Source organism: Podarcis muralis, chromosome 7, assembly GCF_964188315.1.
Source record: "Podarcis muralis chromosome 7, rPodMur119.hap1.1, whole genome shotgun sequence".
In the NCBI taxonomy this organism is placed as follows: Eukaryota; Metazoa; Chordata; class Lepidosauria; order Squamata; family Lacertidae; genus Podarcis; species Podarcis muralis.
The window spans coordinates 91,699,459-91,720,371 of record NC_135661.1 but is presented as its reverse complement, the minus strand read 5'-3'; the positions used below and the strand labels follow the sequence as shown (position 1 = coordinate 91,720,371).

Sequence of the window (20,913 nt, the reverse complement as noted above, 5' to 3'; positions counted from 1 at the left end):
CAAGGAAATAAACAACTATCTGACTTTTAGAAGACCTCTGAAGACAGCCCTGTTTAGGGAAGTTCTTATGTTGGATGTTTTATCATGTTTTTAATATTCTGTTGGGAGCCGCCCAGAGTGGCTGGGGAGGCCCAGCCAGATGGGTGGGGTATTAATAATAATAGTAATAATAATAATAATAATAATAATAATAATACATTTTATTTATATCCCGCCCTCCCCAGCCGAAGCCGGGCTCAGGGCGGCTAACAATAAAATAGTACAACATTCTAAACATTCTAAATAAATTATTATCCTTATTTTATTATACCCCACCTTTTCCTCCAAGGGGGCACACGTGGTTCTCTCCCCCTCCTCCTTCAATCCCCACTTCAACCCTGAGAGGCAGGCCAGGCTGAGACAGACACAGCTGCCCCCCAAGGTCCCCCAGGTGTTTGGCTGAGGGGCTAGATTTGAACCCTGGTCCCCCAAGGGCCTAGCCTGGCACACTAACTGCTACACCACACAGCCTGAGCGGTGGGGATGGAGGAACAAGCCCTGCGGCCGCCTGTGGAGCTGCTGTGATGTCACAGAAGCACAGAGTCCTTGGCTTCAGCATGTTGAGACAGGCATGTGCGAGTCCTAGATATGTGGGGCGGGATGAGAGGGGCAGAAGGACACTCAGAGCTGAATGGGGGTCTGGAGTGGGAGAGAGCACAAGCCCCTGCGGGGTTAGTGGGGAAGTCCAGGGAGAAAAGGCTAGAGGCCTCCTTCACACAGTGCGGGGATGGATGATGAATGAATGAATCTTTATTTGTGTCAGCCATCAGCCATAGCAATAAAACAATACGATATATAATAATAATAATAATAATAATAATAATAATAATAATAATAATAATAATAATAATAATTTATTATTTGTACCCCGCCCATCTGGCTGGGTTTCCCCAGCCACTCTGGGCGGCTTCCATAAAAACCAAAGATACAGTAAAATATCACAGATTAAAAACTTCCCTGAACAGGGCTGCCTTAAGATGCCTTCTGAATGTCAGGTAGTTATTTATCGCTTTGACATCTGATGGGAGGGCGTTCCACAGGGCGGGCGCCACTACCGAGAAGGCCCTCTGCCTGGTTCCCTGTAACTTGGCTTCTCGCAATGAGGGAACCGCCAGAAGGCCCTCGGAGCTGGACCTCGGTGTCCGGGCAGAACGATGGGGGAGGAGACGCTCCTTCAGGTATACTGGGCCGAGGCCGTTTAGGGCTTTAAAGGTCAACACCAGCACTTTGAATTGTGCTCGGAAACGTACTGGGAGCCAATGTAGGTCTTTCAAGACCGGTGTTATGTGGTCTCGGCGGCCGCCCCCAGTCACCAGTCTAGCTGCCGCATTCTGGATTAGTTGTAGTTTCCGAGTCACCTTCAAAGGTAGCCCCACGTAGAGCGCATTGCAGTAGTCCAAGCGGGAGATAACTAGAGCATGCACCACTCTGGCGAGACAGTCCGCGGGCAGGTAGGGTCTCAGCCTGCGTACCAGGTGGAGTTGGTAGACAGCTGCCCTGGATACAGAATTGACCTGCGCCTCCATGGACAGCTGTGAGTCCAGAATGACTCCTAGGGTGCGCACCTGGTCCTTCAGGGGCACGGTTACCCCATTCAGGACCATATACAAAGAATAGAAATAGAAAGTCAGTAATATAAAATACATTTGGGGGTTTTGAAGCAGCAGTCAAATAGTGGCTCTTATTCTGATTGCCCCAGCTAAAAACCTTGCAGCCTTTGTTGTCACCTGCTCATCTGGATCTGCCAAGAGAAAGGACCCTGGGGCAGTGGCTGGGAGACCCGGAATGGGCAATAAAAGAGGGGTGATAATCTCATTCCTCAAGTCTTTATAAAGAGTGCAAGCCAGAAGGGCATGTGCCACCGATTTGGACAGGGACATAAGCGTTTTTCTTGTGGAATCTGTTGGAATCGTCCCTCCAGTACAGTTGAGGGCAAGACATTCAATCTTGCGAGAGTAAAAGCATGTCTATATTTTGGAATTGCTCGGTTATGCAGACTGGGTGCCAGAGAGTCGAAATGGAAAGGTGGAAAATAGCCACACCATGGGCAGAATTTCCTGATTGTGGCCAAGCTGTTCTGATGTTCGATATTTAAAAGTAAAAGGACCCCTGACCGTTGGGTCCAGTCGAGGACGATTCTGGGGTTGTGGCGCTCATCTCACTTTATTGGCCAAGGGAGCCGGCGTACAGCTTCCGGGTCATGTGGCCAGCATAACTGAGCCGCTTCTGGTGAACCAGAGCAGCGCACGGAAATGCCATTTACCTTCCCGCCAGAGCGGTACCTATTTATCTACTTGCTCTTTCAGTATCATTTAGGCGCTGACAAATTCGACTGTTTGCTTTACTAAAACCCAAAGTGAGTAGCTGTTGTGATAAACCACAAGAGTGAAGTTTTTGATAGACAATTTTAGTCCAGGCGCTCTTGCATGGTTAAACTGTGGAACTCTCTCCCACTGGAAGCAGTGAGGTCTCTCAGCCTGGATGGCTTTGAAAGAGGATTAGATCAAATCCTGGAGGAGGAGCCGGTCCCTGGCAGCCTCTGCCTCCACAGCGAGGCTTCCCAGTCAGGCCAGTTGCTGGAGTCTGCAGGAGGAGGAGGGGGCGCCTGGGCCTGGGGGGTTCCCATGGGGGCTGCCTGGTGGGCCAGGGGGGAAATGGCTCCGGGGTAGATGAGCCCCTCACGGTCTTCGGAGGGGGGTTTCCTTCCCAGACAGCTGCCGCGCTCTCTCCCATCACATTTCAGTGCAATTGGGGAAGCCCAGACCTTCCTTGCCCGTCCTGCCTGCTTTGCGTGATGCTGAGCCCTGGAGGATGCGGGGGGGCATGCGAAGGGACCGGTATATTTTCCCCCCCGGCCCCGCTTCCGTGCGAGAGGGGCGCCTGGGGGCGGGCGGGGGGCTGCCCAGCCCAGGGCGGGCAAGGGACCCCTTCTCCCAGCCCCCCCCCCCCCGACCAAGAAGACCGACTGGCTTATGTAAGCGCCTGCCTGTGAGTCAGCCTCGCCGCCGCCGCTGCTCCTGTCCCCACCCTGCTGCACCCCCTAGGCGCCGCTCCCTCCCCACCTCGGAGGCTTATGTAATTCCGGCAGAATGGCCGCGGCTGGCCTGGGGGCAGCGAGGTCCAGTGGGTGCAGCTGCAGGGAGAGAGCTCGCCGCCTCCGGTTCTGCCTCCGCCCCGCTAGCCTCCAGAGCAGCCCACCCCCCGGACCCCGACACGCCGGGCTCCCTCCTCGCAGCATTTCTGCGATTCCTCCCCCCCCCCCGCGCGCGTGTGTAAGAGAGGGAGGGGCATGAATGGCATCTGCAGGGTTAACTGGGCTGCCTGAAATCCTCCTCCCTCCTCTCCCTCCTCTCTCTCGGACTTATCCAATAGTGGCTCAGCTCAGCAGCACAGTAGTAAACAGCAGAGTCCCTGACCATGTGCAGAGTGCCTGAGCAGAGCCAGATTTAGGTTTGATGAAGCCCTAATCTCCTGAAGGCAATGGGGCCCTTTCTATGTCCAGCTGTCCTTTGACAACAACAAATGGTCGCTGTTTTGGGTGCTGAATATATGCTAGATGGTCATTGATGGACCTCATAGGTATCTCAAGCCATTTGCACGTCACAAAATATGTTTTTATCAAAGTAATTGTTGAACTGAAATGCAATTACGAAGAAGTATATTAATAGTGAAATACAATTAAGAAGTATATTAATAGTGAAATAATTTATGAAGCTCTAACTTAAAATTTTGGAAATGTTTTTTTCTCCTTTACATTTTTGGGCCCCCCAAGAGAGTGGGACCCTATGCTATAGCTTGTTTAGCTTATACGTAAATCCGGCACTGATTGGGACACAAAGCGCCATGCAGTCGCTCAGCCCCCAGCCATGCAGGACTCATAATGGGGGGGGGGGGAGACGGCCGAGTTTGGAGTTAAATGTTTCGCCCTGGGGGGGGGGGTTGCCTTCAAGGCACGCCAGAAGCCCCAACACCTCCCTTGGATGCCTGTGGAGACGGAGGAGGAACGTTGACAAGATAGAGCTTCCAGCACCAGAGGAAGTCTACCTCTGCCTGCCAGAGCCTGGCGGCCGGTGACGTGTAGGGAGGGGAACAGCGGCCCCCTCGCCCTTCCCATCTGCTGGACAAGAGGGGGCCAGCGCCCTCCTGAGCCAGCCACAGGAGAGAGCAAGAGTCGGGCGGATGAGGCCAGTGGCCCACCTGGTCCAGTTTGCCCCAGCGCGCCCAGTCAGGACACCAGCTGCCACGCATTGCCACGTCCGCACTGAGCGGAGATTTAGATTCCTGCACTGCCAGGGGTTGGACTAGAAGACCCTCGGGGGTCCATGTAAGAACTCCGTCGTTTAGTGTGGCAGCACCAAGCAGCCTTCGGAACTCCCCGCCTCTGGACACCAGGCAGGCGCCTTCCCTGGACTCGGCTCCGCACCTGCTCAGAGCATCCTTGTTTAGAGCAGCCGAACTCAGAGCTTAGAGAGTTGTTGGGGTTTAAACCTCTTCTTATGCTTTAAAGTAATGCTGTAAGATTTTCTGGATTTCGTTTTTTAATCTTTTTGTAAACCGCTTTGAGCTTTTTTCCTTTCCTTTTTTTTTTTTTTTTTTTTTTGCAATCAAGCGCTGTATGTATTTTATGAAATAAACGCAAATAAACCTCCGTCCTCACAGCAGGTGGCATTCCGGAGCGCGGCTGCCACAGGCGTGGAGGCCGAGGCGAGACACCTCCTCGCCCGCAGCCAGGGCTCCCGCTCCTCCAATAAATTTTATTGCATTGGCCGAAGGCCATGACAAAGCCATGCAATCAGTTTAAAATATAACTCGAGCGGCTGCAAATAAAAACAGTGGCCATAGATTGCAAGATAACCGACAGCAGGAATAACACGCAGCTGCGCTCACCGCGTTCCCGCTCACGCCTCCTCCTCTCCCGGACAATTTATGGCACTTTTATCCCGCTCTTTGGCCCTCATATTTTTTTGCCGCCAGAGCCGAAAGGGCCACGTTACCTGTTGCTCAGCAGCCCCGGATCTCTTCCAGTGAGGGCAGACCTGCTTTCTGGCGCAAACGGGGCATTGGGAAGCGCCCCCTCGGATCTGCGCCTAAGCGACAGCATAGGATGGGGAATCTCTTCCACCTGAGGCTGCCTCCAGATTCAGAGCTGGGAACCACCTGGTGGCTAGAGATGGAAATGGGCTCGCTGGGTGGGGCTGGCCAGCCAGGATCAGGCCAGGCCGCTGCGGGGAGAGAGACCCTTTTCCGTGCCCCTATAACCCCAAAGCAGTGGGGAGATCCAGGGGGAGGGAAGGGAAATGCGCAGCGCCTGAGCCGGAGATGCTTTCTCTTGCAAGTGGGCAAGGTTGGCACTGCAAGCCCTGCCCTTCTCCCGGCCCCACCTGGCGCCTGGGTGCTTTTTCGGCAGGGGCAAAGACAGAGGGAGCCCCTCTCCTGTTGCAACCCCGACGCCCGCTTCCAGGAGATGCGCTGTGCGTCTGTGAGACAGGGATGCGCCTGCCCAATTGGGGGGCAAGGGATTCCCCCCATACTAGATGCGAGGGTGTTCCCCCCCCCTCAGACCCCCCCCCAGGTCTAAGAGAGGGGTCTCCCCACTCCCCAGCCCCCATCAGGAGGCATCTCGAGGGCCCTGCTGAGATGCAATATGTAACTCCTGGAGGCGGTTGCCTAGCAACTGTCTCCGGCCGATGCAGAGGCGCTCAGCTGGCGAGGAGCGATCGTGGCGGGTTGGGGGGGGAGCAGGGGAGCCCCCGGTTCGCACCGAAGCAGCATCACCAGGAGGCGGAGGAGGCGGTGAGGGGCTGGCGGGAGCCACCTGCTGGGGCTGGGGTAAGTGAGCAGCCTGGAGGGGGCACAGCTGGGCTCCCCCCCCCCCTCCGGCTGCCAGGCGTGGATAGGGCAGGGGCTGGCATTCAAGGATGGAGGAGGAGAAGCGAAGGCGTCGCGGCTGCCATTCTAGGTGCTTCTACAGTGTGCTTTGTGGCAGGGGGAGGGCTGCCATCTGGGGTGCGGTGGGGGGCTATGAGAGCAGCTTCCAGCTAGGGGGTGCCAGGGTCTGGCTAGGGCGAGCGCCTGGGGGGCTGGCCAGCGGGCATGGGGAGAGACTGCCTGCCCCGCTCCCCGCCCCATGCACCGTGCCAGCCCCCGCCTGTCCTCCCCCTCCAGGCGAAGATTCGGCGAGGAGGAGGCGAGGGCACCAGCCCGGTCCCCGGTGCCATGGGCGGCTGTGGGCAAGCCGGGAGCGACGTGTCGGGAGAGGCCACCATTGCCACCACCATCGCCGCCACGCAGGTAGGGAGACGGCGGCGGCGGCGCGCGAGAGCCTGCCTGCCTGACCGCCCGCCCGCCGTGGGGACGGGCGCTGTGGGGAGAGCCGAGCATGGCCGGCGGAGCCAGCAGACGCCACAGCGCGTTTTCACGTGGCCCTGCCGCGGCACCCAGCCCACGCCATGCGGGGAAAAGGGCCACGGCCAGCTCCGGACGCGCGGGCCTCCGGGCGCCACGGGCAGGAGGGGTGCGCGCGCCTCAGGGGCACCCCGCGCCACCCACAGGGCAGCAGGGCCCCTGCCTTGGAGCCCCACCAAGGGGGTGCGTGTGGGGTGCTTTCTCTGCCCCGCAGAGGGAAGGAAGGCGCGTGTGCGCACAAAACAGGTGGGTGCCACTGGAGACGGAGGAGCCCTCGAGTGGGCAGCAGAAGGCCTCCCCGTTGCACGTCCTTCTTCTTGCCAGGGGAGGGCACATCCGCGCCCAACGGGAGGGCAGCCTTGGCACAGCCGCAGCAACGGGTGCGTGGAGGGCAGCGGAACCCGCACCCGCCGGCAGGCCGGATTCGCAGCGGTCACAGGGGCAGGACAACGGGCAGGCTCAGGGTGGGTTGGGGGGAGAAAGGGGGGAGAGGCCGCGGTTGCAGCTGGGGCACCCAAACAGGCTGCGGGGCCGAGCCCTAGTTGTGTGCCCCCAGCTCCACACGGAGTGAGGCTGAGCAACACGCAGCAGCGGCGGCAGCGGCAGCAGCACTAAAGGCAGAGCATGGAACCCTAGAATTGTAGAGTTAGAAGCCCCCCCCCCCCCAGCAGTCATCCGCTCCCGCCCCCTGCAATGCAGGAATCACAGCGAAGAGCAGACACAAATTTATTCTCTTGATTAATTTTATTTCATGGCACTGAAACGCTGCTTGATTGTGCTTGTGAAATGCCAAGTGTGGGTGTGGGTGTTTGTGCGCACTCCCATCCCTGTGCACAAACACACCCCTGCTATTATTGTCTCGCGGGTGCACTGATTTAACAGCCCCCACAACCCCTTCCCCCAGTAATCCCCTGCTGAAAGCTTCAAGGGAGACTGCCCAGCCCTAGAGAAGACCCCCTGGGGAGCCTGCTCCACCTTGCCCTGGTGTTTGAAGTAGGGCACACGGGGCCTGAGAAACGGGGCCTTTTCTGTGGTGGCTCCTCAAGGTCTTGAACATAGCCTCTCCTAAGGAGGCAACCTGCCCCAGGGCCGCCACTTCCCTTTCTGCATGTAGCTGCCTGTGAAGGGAGCTTTAGGGCCTCTGCGTTTGATTGAACTTGCCAGGGGTGTTTTCAAATTCATTTTAATTGTGAGTTGCCTACAGTATATTTACCCCCTGGAAAGCGGTTTTGGAGGGGGGGGGTGTTTAAGATGTCCCATCAATGCAGGCAGTGCTAGTGGGTGGGGCATCTGAACCTAAGTAGGGGAGCAAACAGAAAGTGGGGGTGGATGGATGGGGAAAGGGGGGCACAGGGTGGGTGGGTGTTGTTTTGGACAGCCACACAAGCAGTTCCCAAACTTGGGGGGGGGCTGTTGCCCCTTCAGTTCCAAAAGGTCACCCTCATTGCCTCCTACCCTCTAAAACAAAAAAAGCATTCTTCAAAATAGTGGTTTGCATAACCCACTAAAGAAGATGATGATAACACCATAAAATCCCAAATAGTAACAAACTAATTGGACATTTATTCAAAATCCAACTCTGGCTATTTCTGGTAGTCACTGGCACCTCCATCCCACCCTCCACCCACCCACCCGCTTTCCCCCTTAAGGGCCCCTGAGTGCCCCCTGGGTAATTCCCACTTGGGGAAACACTGAGCTACAGCCTCTTAGGCTTACGAAGAACAGCCAAGGTTGCAGCATTTGGGACTTTATAGTTCACAGGAAGGATGAGAAAGAGGCCACACGGTAGGTGTTTCAAAAGTTGTGCGTGGTGTGAAGAAAGTGCAGAGGAAACGTTTTCCTTCCTCTCTCCTGACTCTGGGATTTGCCAGCATCCCATGAAGCTGAATGTTGGAAGTTTCGGGACAGAGAAAAGAACATCCTTCTTTACTCAGCGCAGAGCCAAACTCTGGAACTCCCTGCCACTGGAGGCAGGAATGGCCACCAACCTGGGTGGCTTTAGGAGAGGCACATTCTAAACAGCTTCAAAGGCCCAGTAGGCCTGAAGGAGCATCTCCACTCCCATCGTTCAGCCCGGACACGGAGGTCCAGCTCTGAGGATCTTCTGCTGGTTCCCTCACTGCTATTATTGTTGTGGTTGTTATTATTCACGGAGGAGGAGAGGGCTTGGCCGCTAGCCAGGATGAAGGCTCTGCTGTGACTCCGCAGGGGGAGGCAGAGGTGCTTCTGAGCCCCAGCTGCAGGGAACCACAGGAAGGGAGAGTGTGGCTCTTGGGCTTGGATCCTGCACCTTGTGGGTTTCCCAAAATAGGCTAATACTATATTATTATTATTATTATTATTATTATTATTATTATTATTATTATTATTATTATTTAATATTTTCCCCAGCCACTCTGGGCGGCTTCCAACAGAAGGTTAAAAATACATTAAAACATCAGACATTAAAAACTTCCCTAAACAGGGCTGCCTTCAGATGTCTTCTAAAAGTCAGATGGTTGCTTATTTCCTTGACATCTGATGGGAGGGTGTTCCACAGGGCGGGCGCCACTACCGAGAAGGCCCTCTGCCTGGTTCCCTGTAGCCTCACTTCTCGCAGGGAGGGAACCACCAGAAGGCCCTCGGAGCTGGACCTCAGTGTCCGGGCAGAACGATGAGGGTGGAGACGCTCCTTCAGGTCTACCGGGCCTTTGAGGCCGTTTAGGGCTTTAAAGGTCAGCACCAACACTTTGAATTGTGCTCGGAAACGTACTGGGAGCCAATGTAGGTCTTTCAAGACCGGTGTTATATGGTCTTGGCAGCCGCTCCCAGTCACCAGTCTAGCTGCCGCATTCTGGATTAATTGCAGTTTCCGGGTCACCTTCAAAGGTAGCCCCACGTAGAGCGCACGGCAGTAGTCCAAGCGGGAGATAACCAGAGCATGCACCACTCTGGTGAGGCAGTCCGCGGGCAGATAGGGTCTCATCCTGCGTACCAGATGGTCGGCCACTGTGAGATGAGGATGCTGGACCTGGTAGGCCATTGGCCTATGCCCCACCCATCCTCGTTTGACCTTCTTGCCTCCAGCCTCCTTCCCAAATGGGCGGCAGATGCAAAGGCTGTGGGTTCAGAGGAGGTCCTGGTGCCCAGGGGGACCCTAACGGAGGACTGTCTTGCCTTGCCAGCCTCCAGCCGAAGCTGCGTCCAGCCTGGACTGAGCCAGAGGAGAAGAGAGGCCCTGCTGAGCCGCATGAGGCACCCATGGGACTCCCCTCCTGCCGGTCCTGATGCAGTGCGTGGTAAGTCTCCCCTGGCCCAGAAGGTGGAATGTGATTCTGAAGAGGGGGCACTATGTGTGTGTTCTTGCTTTTCTTAGTAAAATAATGACCTTTCTGGGTCTGGCAGGCTGAGATGGAGGTCAGGACATGGCCATCCAAGCTCTGCTTAAGAATCTCCAAGGGAGGAGAGTCCACCCCCTCCCAAAAGAGACCATTTTGCTGCCAAGCAGCTCTTACTGCAGGAAGTTCTTCCTGCTGTTTAGCTGGAATCTCCTTCCTTGTAACTTGAAGCCATGGGTTCGAGTCCTGCCCTCCACAGCAGGAGAAAACAAGCATGTTCCCTCTTCTATGTGACAGCGCTTCAGATATTTGAAGATGGCTCTCATATCTCCTCTCAGTGTCCTCTTCTCCAAGCTAAGCACACCCAACTCCTTCAACCGCTCTTCATAAGGATAAATTGTCAACATCCTTCTTAAATTGTGGTGCCCGAACTGGACACAATATTCCAGGTCTGGTCTGACCAAGGCAGACTAGAGTGGGACTCTTACTTCCCTTGATCTGGACACTCGATTTCTGTGGATGCAGCCTAGAATAACATTAGCCTTTTTTGCTGCTGCATCACACTGTGGACTCATGTGAAGCTTGTGGTCTACTAAGACCCGGAGATCCTTCTAAAGAGAAGGCAAGCAAGAGGAGATGAGATGTGATGGAGATGGAATGAGGATTAAGTTTGTAAATTAAAATGTAAACCACCTGCTCTGTGTGTGAGAGAGAAATATGAGAGTAAACAGGCTGTGAAGACCTTTTAGCAGAGTAAAAACACGTGTGCTTTTGCAGCTTACTAGAAGCAAAGAATTAGTAAATGACACCTGTTCGTCCCTGTTTATTTGTGGTTTCCTCACCTTGCCCTCTTTGTCCCCGTTGCTAAGAATGAACCACACGTTTTAGTAAGATAAACTAAAAGGTTTACTTACATTTCAATGCAGGCAGCAAATACATCAAAGCAAAATGCCCGCCAAAGCATTAAGGAAATGACCTTAATTCCCTTTGGGCCATCTGGTGTGGACTAGATGGCCCATTGGCCTGATCTTAGGGAGCCTCCCAGACCAGAGGCAGTCTATCTAGATTCCTAGGTTCCAATCTCTGGGGCACTGGGGAAACAGGATGCTGGACTAACCTTCTCTCTCACCAGCAGGTTGACCTGAAGTTGCGGGTGGAGAAGCTGAACGTGAGGATGGTGCCTGGCGCTGCTGGGCCGGGTGACGGCCCCAGCCCCCGGCTCCCGCGAGAGTCCAAGGAAGACCGGGAGGAGAAGGTCCTGGCCATGCTGGGCATTGTGGGCACCATCCTGAACCTCCTCGTGATCATCTTTGTCTACATTTACACCACCATCTGAGCCCCAGTGCCTCCTCTTCTGCCACCCGGGCACAGAGAGATGGGAACTTTTGCGCAGCCAGAGGGCAGAAGCGCCTGGGCTGGTGCCGACCTGTGCCAGCCGGGCCCAGGAGGGACTTTGCCCGCCTGCCTTTGCCGCCTTCAGGAAGTTGCCGACGAGACTTGGCTTTGCAGCAGCCCGAAGCTGCTGGGATTGTGACCGCCCAGTGGGGCTGGGTGATGCCAGCTCTGCGTGACGCCCCCTTGGACGCGTGCCAGGCTGCCAGCTGTGGCACATCTGGGGACGATGCAGGGTGACCCTTTCCGGGGCACTTGGCCCACCGATGCCAGCGCCTGCCAGAGGCCTCTTCTACCCTGCCGCCCCCACCCCTTGCAGCAGACGCTGAGTTGGGGAGGGGGGCCTTGACTGCCTGGCCTTTGTGCCCCATGCCTGTCACCTCGAACACCAAGAAGCACAAGGAATTCTCTCTCTCTCTCCCCCTACAACACCTGCCCTTGCAAGCTGCCCACTGCCACAGAGGGCGAGGAAGGTTGGGGGAGGGGAGCCTTGGGGGAGGGGGCCGGGAGAAGCCCCTCCTGCCCAGGGTTCTTCCTTCCTGCCCCCTGCAAATTTGACACCAGCCTCCCTGAGCCTCCCCCACCTGCAGCCATGGAGGGCAGCTTCTGCAGCCACCGGCGCCCCTTCTGAGGCTGGGGTCCTGTAGCCTGGCGCTGAGTGTGCCCCCTTGCCAAGCCAGCTGCCCACCCCCACCAGACCCCCTCAGAGCTTCCTAGGGACCCTTCCCCTCCTGCCTGAAAGACCCTCAGTGCACGGGGGTGCGGGGGGGGGCTTTTTTTGGAATGGTCTTCCTTGTGCACCCCCAGCCTTAACACACAGCTCCCTCCACCCGGAGGCTCCGTTCAAAGTACATTCTGGAGCAGCATATGGGGAGGCTTTTGGGGCAGGGAGGGCTCAGCCAGACCCCCCTAACTCCAAAGTGCTTTATTAAACTTCCTGGTGAAATTTCGCCCCTGGAACAGCGCCCCCTATGGGGCAGGTGGAGACCTGTGCAGGATGGAGCCCAGAGGAGGCCTGGCACTCGCTCCAAGGGCAGAGCAGGTGCCCCAGGGATGAGGGGAAACGCCCAGCAGCTGGCAGGGGGGCAGAGGGCCCTGTTCTGGGGTTGGTTTCCTTGCCAAGTTTCTCCCCCATTTCTGGCAAGATTGAGAGATTTGTAGGAGGTGGGTGTCGCAGGGAACTCGGCCATAGCACCCCCGGCCACCTGGATTCTCCGGGGAGGGGGCTGGTACAGGAATTGTCCCCATCCGTAGAAGACCCTGCAGGGACCTTTGCGTCACCCTGGGAGGGGCAGCCTCCTTGGCGCTTCCACACTCCCTGCAGAGGGGCCCTGGGGCTGGGGGGGGGCTGCAGTGTAGCCTAGATTTTTGGGAAGGTGCCCAAACCCAGGAATCTTTTCTTTAGAAAAACAAAACAGCCACCCCCCTCGAAACCCCTCAATCGTCTTCTTCCTCCTTCCAAGCGAGTCTCCTGCTGGGACCAACTTCTGGGGTCTTCACCTTTGTGCCAGAGCAACACTACGGGGGTGGTGATGGGGGGGGCGAGAGGTGGCCGCTCTTGACTCCAGCACCGTGCCAAGCAGGGAGGGAGGGGTTGTGCTTTTCTAACAACCATGTTGTAATTGTGAAATTTTATATGCAACCGAGTTTGAAATAATCACAAGGAAATATTTATGGACGTAAAAGACGGGGTCTGCCCATGTGTTTGCCTGCAGCTCTCGCATCGCAAGGAGTGTGTGTTTGTGCGCGTTTGTGTCCTTGGGTTAGGCCTGTGCGTGTCTTCCTGGGTGACCAGCACCTCCAACTCCTGGGCACTTGCCCTCCGGCTTGCAAAAAACGGGAGAGGAAGCCAGGCGGGTCTGGGGCTGTTGCCACCACCTTCCCCACAATTGCCTTCCAAAGAGGGCGCAGGCAGGTCAGGTTCTGCAGCCTGGACCTTCGCAGAATGAGCTTCCTGCTCCAAGGAGTGGCTGAGCCCTCTCCCTCCTCTCCTCTTGCTCCCAAGGCAGATTCTTGGAAATTTCCCTGGCAGGACCGTGCTTCCTTTCTGGGCATTCCTTGCCACAAGCTTCTCTTCTTCTCTGGCGATCCCTCGTAGCCGAGTAAGATTGTCTTCCATGAACACAGTTTCAACCATGAGTCCGTAAGTGACTGTGGAGGCCAGTTTTGGATCCCCACATCTTTCCACAGTGGGGACATTGGTTTCCAGGTGGGAGTTGACCCCGGTGAGGGTTTGCCAAGTGTGCCTTCCTCTTGGCCCATTTCTCCCTTGTGTCCTGAGTTCGAGTGTCTTCAAAGCCCAGGACACCTTTGGTCAAGGCTGTTCTCCAACTGGAGCGCTCGCAGGCCAGTGTTTCCCGATTATTGGTGTTTAACCTACATTTTTAAAGATTTGCCTTGAGAGAGTCTTTAAACCTCTTTTGTTGACCACCAGCATTGCGCTTTCCATTTTTAAGTCTGGAATAGAGTAGTTGCTTTGGAAGACGATCATCAGGCACAACATGACCAGTCCAACAAAGTTGATGTTGAAGAATCACTGCTTCAACAGTGGTGATCTTTGCTTCTTCAAGTATACTGGCATTAGTTCACCCGTCTTCCCAAGCGAGGTGTAAAAATTTTCAGACACACCATTGATGAAATCTTTTGAGGAGTTGGAGATGGCGTTCATAAGTGGTCCGTGTTTCACAAGCATACAGTAAGGTTGGTAGTGCAATAGCTTTGTAAACAAGCATTTTGGTTTCCCTGAGAACGTCCCGGTCCTCAAACACTCTGCACTTCAATCGGGAGAAAGCCGCACTCGCAGAGCTCATGCAATGCTGGATTTCAGCATCAGTCTTGGCCCTTGTGGAAAGACCTGATCCTGCACCACGGACCTTTCAGATACTCCTCAGCAAGGGGGCAGGCAGGGAGCTCGGGGTCACGGAACTGCAGTGGCATCATGAAATGAGAGGTTCTGAGCCTGCAACCCAGATTTAGAGGATGAAGTGTATCAAAAGGAAGACGAGTCGAAAGGAAGGAAGCCACATGCCAAGTTCAAGGCAGCCCAGCCCTGGATCCCTCTGGAAAGGACCCAAGAATCCTCTGCAATGCACAGAGTTGCCCAGCTGGTGTCCAGGGGGGGCCTTGCAAGCTTCAGAACAGAAGACCATAATAATAATAATTTATTACTTATACCCCGCCCATCTGGCTGGATTTCCCAAGCCACGTTGGGTGGCTTCCAACAAAAGATTAAAAATAAATTAAAACATCAGTCATTAAAAACTTCCCTAAACAGGGCTGCCTTTAGATGACTTCTAAACGTCAGATAGTTGTTTATTTCTTTGGCATCTCAGGGCAGGTGCCACTACTGAGAAGGCCCTCTGCCTGGTTCCCTGTAACCTCACTTATTGTAGTGAGGGAACCGCCAGCAGACCCCCAGAGATGGACCCTGGTGTCTGGGCTGAACGATGGGGGTGGAGATGCTCCATCAGGTCTACTGGGCCTTTGAGGCCATTTAGGGCTTTCAAGGTCAACACCAACACTTTGAATTGTGCCCAGAAATGTCCTGGGAGCCAATGTAGGTCTTTCAGGACAAGTGTTATGTGATCTTGGTGTCCACTCCCAGTCCCCAGTCTAGCTGCCGCATTCTGGATTAATTGCAGTTTCCGCGGCACCTTCAAAGGTAGCCCCACATAGAGTGCATTGCAGTAGTCCAAGCGGGAGATAACCAGAGCATGCACCACTCTGGTGAGGCAGTCTGCAGGCAGGGAGGGTCTCATCCTGCATACCAGATGGAGCTGAGAGACAGCTGCCCTGGACACAGAACTGACCTGCACCTCCATGGACAGCTGTGAGTCCAAAATGACTCCCAGGCTGCGCACCTGGTCCTTCAGGGGCAGAGTTGCCCCATTCAAGACCAGGGAGTCCTCCACACCCACCCGCCCCCTGTCCCTCTAAAACAGTACTTCTGTCTCGTCAGGATTCAACCTCAATCTGTTGGCCGCCATCCATCCTCCAACCGCCTCCAGGCACTCACACAGGACCTTCACCGCCTTCACTGGTTCTGATTTAAAGGAGAGGTAGACCACAAGAAGCGCCTTCTGAATCAGGCCACAGGGCCCCATCTAGCCTGGCATCTGGTTCTCACCATGCCCCCCCCCCCCCATGCATGGCATGGAGAAGGCGGAGAGAAGCGGAAGGTTCGCAGCGTCGGGGCAGACAAAGGGAGGGACTTCTTCACCCAAGGCAGAGTTGGGGGGCGGAGCCACAGCCCCCCCCCCCCCCCTGGGAGCCCATGAGAATCCTGGGAAGTCGTGTTTAAGGATGCTAGAGAGGAAACTACAGGTCCCAGGATTCTTCGGGAGAAGCCCTGCGCTTTCAGGGTTTGGAAGTCTGTCTGTAAATGGACGGTACTCCTAAACCCTGGAACTCCCTTCCGCAGGAGGCAGCGACTTGGAGGAGACTTTGGAGAGGGAAGGAGAGGCGGCGAGGGATCCTGGGCTCCTCGCGGCGGTGAGTGTGGGGAGACTCCGGCTGCTTGGCTTTTACGCGCCGCCTCCTGCTCCAGCGATGCTTGCAGCAAACCCGCCGCGTTTCATTGTCCAAATGAGCGAAGCTACGGAACTCCCTGCCACTGGAGGCAAGGAAGGCCACCCACAGGGGACGGGGCACATTCCCAGAGGAGGAGAGGGCTTTGGGGGGCTCCCGGCCAGGATGGCCGGGCTCTGCTTCCACAGTGGGAGGCAGGCAGTGCTTATGAATCCCCAGGAGGGGAGACGGCTCTGGGATGCTCGGATCCTGCTCGGCCACTGCGAGAAGAGGATGCTGGGCCGGAGGGCCTCTCTTTGGCCTCATCCAGCAGCCCCCATAGCAGACGGCGGCCGAGGGAGGGAGAGAGGGACCCCCCCTCCGGGCAGAGCCCATCTCTGGCTCCCTGCGCCCAGCCAAGGTCCGGTCCAGCCGGCCCGGGCGCGAGGGACGGGGCGGCCGCGCTGTGGGGGCGCCCAGTCCCGCCCCCTCCCCGCGGCGAGCCCACCCCGACGGCACCTGCGCTGCGGCCGGAGCCCCTCCCCGTCCGGCGGCCGGTTGGCTGGCTATTGGCTGCGGGGCCGGAGGGGCAGGCGGGCCGGGCTGGGCGCCCATTGGCGGCCGCCGAGCCGAGCCCAGCGCCGCCGCCGCCGCTGCCTCTTCGCCGCGCCGTCGACGGCAGGATGCGGCCGCCGGCGCTGGCCGCGCTCTGCCTCCTCGCCGCCGCCGCCGCGCTCCTCCCGCCGCCGCTGGGCGCAGCCCGCGGGCCGCGCCGTCGGGCCGCTCCCACCCCCGCCGGCGGGCCGCCCCCCCTGGAGAAGCGCAGGAAGAGCCCCGCCGGCCGCGCCCCCAAGGGGGCCAGGTGAGTCGGGGACCCCGCGCCCCGGACCTCCCGCCCCACAGCCTGCCCTGTCCTTCCCCGACGGGGCTGCCCGGGCAGGGCGCGCGCCGCCCAGGACCCCCGGGGGCTTGGAGGGGCTCTCCCGGGAGCCCCGAGGGGCGTCCCGGCGGTGCCCGGCGCCGGAGAGGCCGAGCCGGGCTGCCCCGTGGCGCTGGCAGCGCCGTCGCCGCGCGCTCGGACCCCCGCCCCTTCGGGCAGCCCCTGGCGCCTGGTCTTCTCATCAGGGCGGAGGGGGCGGCTTTGGCAGGGGCGGCTGGAGGCCCCATCTGGAAATGTCAGCGCTGGCCTGGAGCACCAGCCAGGCTCACGTGCTGGCGCAACAACGCCCCTGCCAGGTGGGTCGCTGCTCCTCCCACTCCCTGGAACCAGGGCGGAGCTCAGCTTGGCAGGAGCGACCTGGGCAACCCCTCTTGCCAGCGCCCCCTCCCTCTGGGGCTGCTGTGCTGACCCCCTTCTCTCCCCCCCTTCCAGTTCTGCATCTCCCAGCAAAGACCCCTCCTCCTTTGAGGCTGGCACCAGCTCTTTCCATGAGCTCTGCCCGGGGCTGGCATCCTCTGGTGGCAGACACTCCCCTTCGCAGGCAGGCAGGGCCTCTCAAGCTGCTGGCAGGTGGAAACCCAGAAGGCCAAGCCGAGAGGGAGAGGCTCTCTGCACGTGCTCAGAGGTGCCCTCCTTCCTTTTTGGCTCTTTGGAGACAGTGTGGCCCAGGTCAGGCAGGGGACCCCCAAAGCCACTCTGTGGAGGGAGGGTGCGCCTGGATGTGCCTGCCCCCCCATAGCCCCTCGGAGTGAGGTGGGGGCACCCTGCTCCCCCAGGCCAAGCAGTCAGTGAAGAAGGGGCCTTGTGGTCCCGCCCCCCCTGTTCTCTCCCTCTTCCTTTGCTTCATGGAGCTCCAGAGAAACAATCTCCGTCTCCTGCAAATCCACTTAGTAACTTGAGTCCCGGTCAGGACAAGAATGTCAGGAATTAGAGGGGGGGAGAGAGAGAGAAGAAGAAGAAGAAAGAGGAGTCTGGATGACACAGAGGTGGGTGTCCGGATGAGAATTGGGGAGGGGGCAGCAGCCTTTGCAGCCCTGCTGGAGGACCAGCCTGGGGAAGAGAGAGCGCTGCTGAACATGTGCAGAGTGCGCGGAGAGAGAGCGTGTTCCCTCCCTCCCCTCTCACGCAGGGTCTCCCACGGAAACGGGACGTGGGATGTTTCAGAACAGACAGAACCGGTCTTCTTCACAGAGCATCCTTGAACCGTTGACATGCCCAGCGGCTTGGAGGGCAAGAACAGGATCAGACCACTAATGGCTGCTCCTCGCAGAACCGGAAGGGCCCCCAAGGGTCGTCTGGCCAAGGCAGGATGGCAGCTGCTGCTACCCTCCAGGAAGTGTGGAAGTGGGGCCCTTCTGGGGACCCCCCTGCCTTGCCTATGGGGCACCCAGCAGGCAGAAGAGGGAAATGTTGTGGGGGGCGAGATGAGCCTCATCCAGGGGAGCTGAGGGCTGGGAGATTCGGGAGAGATAAAGAAAGTCCTTCTTCACACAGCACAGAGTTAAACTGTGGAACTCCCTCCCACTGGAGGCAAGGAGGACTGCCAGGAGGAGGAGGAGAGGGCTCTCGAAGGCTCCCAGCCAGGATGCTCTGCTTCCAGGGCTGGAGGCTGCCAGGCCACAGGAGGGAGAGGATGCTGGGCCAGAAGGGCCACTGGCCTGATCCAGCCCACTCTTCTGTCCCTTATGCAGAGAGTTTTCCTCTCACCATCATCCCAGCTTCCAGGCAGCAGGGCCTCCAGGTGGGAGAGCAGGAGGCCAAGGCAGACCTGGACCTCTGGCTCTCCAGAGGCGGCCGAAGTACAGCTCCCCTCAGCCCCAGCAAGCACGGCCAGGCAGCAGCAGGAGGGGGGGAGCTGGGGTTCAGCAACCCCCGGGCGGCCGCAGAGGAGCCCCCGTCCTTCTTCAGAAGCTTTGTGGAAGTGGACCCAGCTGCCGGTCACATGCGCAGCCGGCTGGGATTAGCCTTCCCTTGTGGGAAGGGGGCGGGGGAAGCTGCTTTCGACTGAGTCAGGCTGCTGGGTCCATTGAGCTCTGCACTGGCTGGCAGCCGCTCCTCCAGGCTGCAGTCAGGGCTCGCCCCATTTGGAGAGGCCGTGGGGGGTTGTCTCTGGAGAGAGGCTCTCCTGAGGAGTTACATCTCTTCCTCAAGGGGGGAGGGAAGGGAAGGTTTGGCCCCGTGGGGTGGGGTGGGGGGGAGTAACTCCTTCTGGGGATCCCAGGAAGTCACACTCAGGTGGGGGCAGGTGGTAAGGGGTCACTGCCAGTGCATCCTCCCAGGACATTCCAGCTTGTGGTCAATGGGTGCTGGGCCTAAATGTATTTATTTTTAATTGAGAGGTAGTAAAGGTAAAGGGACCCCTGACCGTCAGGTCCAGTCATGGCCGACTCTGGGGTTGCGGCGCTCATCTCGCTTTATTGGCCAAGGGAGCCGGCGTACAGCGTCCGAGTCACATGGCCAGCAGGACTAAGCCGCTTCTGGCGAACCAGAGCAGCGCACGGAAACACCATTTACCTTCCTGCTGGAGTGGTACCTATTTATCTACTTGCACTTTGACGTGCTTTCAAACTGCTAGGTTGGCAGGAGCTGGGACCGAGCAACGGGAGCTCACCTCATCGCGGGGATTCAAACCACCGACCTTCCGATCGGCAAGTCCTAGGTTCTGTGGTTTAACCCACAGCGCCACCCACATCCATGTACTGTCTGCTAAAGTCATTCTGGCATGAATCACATGTGGAAGTGTTGGGAGACCCTGGCCCCCTGCCTCCCCCTTCTTCCTGCACCCCCAGTTAATCCTGGCTATCATTCCCCCCCCCCCGCCCCTTCCTCTCATGACCCAATCCTGGCTCCTCCTTCACAGCCTCTCTCTCTCTCTCTTTCTCCAGGCCCAACCTCTGTGGGGAGGTCTGCTGCCCCGGATGGTCCCTGGCACCCAAAACTGGGAGGTGCACCAAAGGTACGTGGGGGGGAGGGAGAGGAGTTGGGGGAGGCAGATTTTCAGGGACAAGGATCCTCCCCCCTCCCCAAAGGCAGGCCTCATCCTGCATCCACTGTGTGCTGCTTCACCATCTCTCCACCGTCTGGACTTGGGACTTGCATCTCAGCCGCATTCACAGAATCTAGAACTGGAAGGGGTCCCACGGGGTCATCTGGTCCAACCCCCAGCCAGAGGTTCAGGGGGGGCATCTCAGGGGGGCAGTTTCTTTGGAGCTTGCTGTTTCCTCACATGGCGCATCATTTGGCTTTGGTAAATTTCAGACACAGGTGATTGGAGCCACATGGAGAAGCTGTCCTGATGGAGTTTGCTCATATTGCAAACTGCCCTGTGATGCTCACATGAAGGGCGATCTAGAAATGGAATGAATAAATAGATTCCTGCCTAGCAGGGAGTTGGGGCAGATAACCCTGGGGTCTCTTCCAATTCTACATTTCTATTTCTATGCAATTGCAGTCTCTGGCTGGCCACAGGGGGAGCTGGCTGGGCAGGAGGGCTCTCCTGGTCATAGAACCACAGCACAGTGGAGTCAGAAGGGACTCCAGGGCTCATCTAGTCCAGCCCCGGCCAGGATGCTCTTGGGAAGCAGAGCTGGGCAGCAGAGCGGAGACTGGGCCCTGCAGATGACATCTCCCAGAGCCAGGGCTGGAGCTGGATGCAAATCGCCTCCCGGGAACAGACAACCTGTACTTTGTTAAGAACATCCGTCCCATCTCTCATCTCTTGCGGGGGCACAAGTAGTGCCAGTGCCCTCAGTCAAGAGCTTGGGTGACACCTTCAACGCCTCCCTCTCTATGGAGGCGCAGGTTGCAGCCACAGCAAAGGTGGCATTTTTCCATCTCCGCCGTATTAAGCAGTTGGTCCCTTACCTCTGTCGCCCTGATCTGGCCACAGTGATCCATGCGACGGTCACCTCCAGGCTTGATTATTGTAACTCGCTCTACGCGGGGCTGCCCTTGAACCTGACCAGAAACTCCAGCGGGTGCAGAATGCCACAGCGAGACTCCTCACGGGGTCCTCGCTGCGGGATCACGTTCATCCAGTGCTATACCAGTTGCATTAGATACCAGTGGAGTACAGGGTCAGGTTTAAGGTGCTGGTTTTGACCCTCATACCTACGGGACCACCTCTCCTGGTATGTCCCACGGAGGACTTTAAGGTCCACAAATGACAACACTTTGGAGGTCCCGAGCCTCAAGGAGGTTAGATGGGTTTCAACTAGGGCCAGGGCCTTTTCAGTACTGGCCCCAACATGGTGGAATGCTCTGTCCCAAGAGACCAGGGCCCTGCAGGACTTGACATCTTTCCGCAGGGCCTGC

General features: G+C 57.5%; 2 protein-coding genes and 1 long non-coding RNA gene across 7 annotated transcripts in view; 2 read left to right on the top strand and 1 right to left on the bottom strand.

Annotated features, from left to right (window-relative positions):
• Window positions 1–5,629: 5,629 nt before the first annotated feature.
• LOC144328532 (uncharacterized) lies at window positions 5,630–12,750 on the top strand. 2 transcript variants are annotated; one of them, XM_077932469.1, is made up of 4 exons: window positions 5,630–5,868; window positions 6,205–6,330; window positions 9,609–9,722; window positions 10,897–12,750. In XM_077932469.1, exons 1-4 carry the CDS (start codon window positions 5,727–5,729, stop codon window positions 10,899–10,901), a joined length of 387 nt encoding a protein of 128 aa, XP_077788595.1. In that variant the 5' UTR covers window positions 5,630–5,726; the 3' UTR covers window positions 10,902–12,750. The 2 variants fall into 2 exon arrangements, with proteins under 2 accessions (XP_077788595.1, XP_077788594.1); XM_077932468.1 differs by having other exon boundaries at window positions 10,894–12,742.
• Window positions 12,751–12,769: 19 nt separating this feature from the next.
• Window positions 12,770–15,410, bottom strand: LOC114601950 (uncharacterized). The gene is made up of 2 exons (XR_013393799.1): window positions 15,169–15,410; window positions 12,770–14,112 (listed from the first exon to the last, which is right to left on the bottom strand). It is a non-coding gene; the product is annotated as an uncharacterized LOC114601950 (long non-coding RNA).
• Window positions 15,411–15,519: 109 nt separating this feature from the next.
• Window positions 15,520–20,913, top strand: part of LTBP4 (latent transforming growth factor beta binding protein 4) — a 53,698-nt gene continuing 48,304 nt past the window's right edge. For 2 of the 4 annotated variants that reach the window (XM_077932466.1, XM_077932463.1), the window contains exons 1-2: window positions 15,520–15,644; window positions 19,485–19,555. In XM_077932466.1, the coding sequence (XP_077788592.1) occupies window positions 15,535–15,644; window positions 19,485–19,555 (181 nt within the window). In that variant the 5' untranslated portion in view covers window positions 15,520–15,534. The other 2 variants (XM_077932467.1, XM_077932465.1) reach the window with 2 other exon arrangements.

Coding starts and splice junctions, on each gene's coding strand:
- LOC144328532 (XM_077932468.1), top strand. CDS start 5,727: ATGCAGAGGCGCTCAGCTGGCGAGGAGCGATCGTGGCGGGTTGGGGGG. Junction 5,869..6,204: donor AGCCACCTGCTGGGGCTGGG/GTAAGTGAGCAG, acceptor CTCCCCCTCCAG/GCGAAGATTCGGCGAGGAGG. Junction 6,331..9,608: donor CCACCATCGCCGCCACGCAG/GTAGGGAGACGG, acceptor TTGCCTTGCCAG/CCTCCAGCCGAAGCTGCGTC.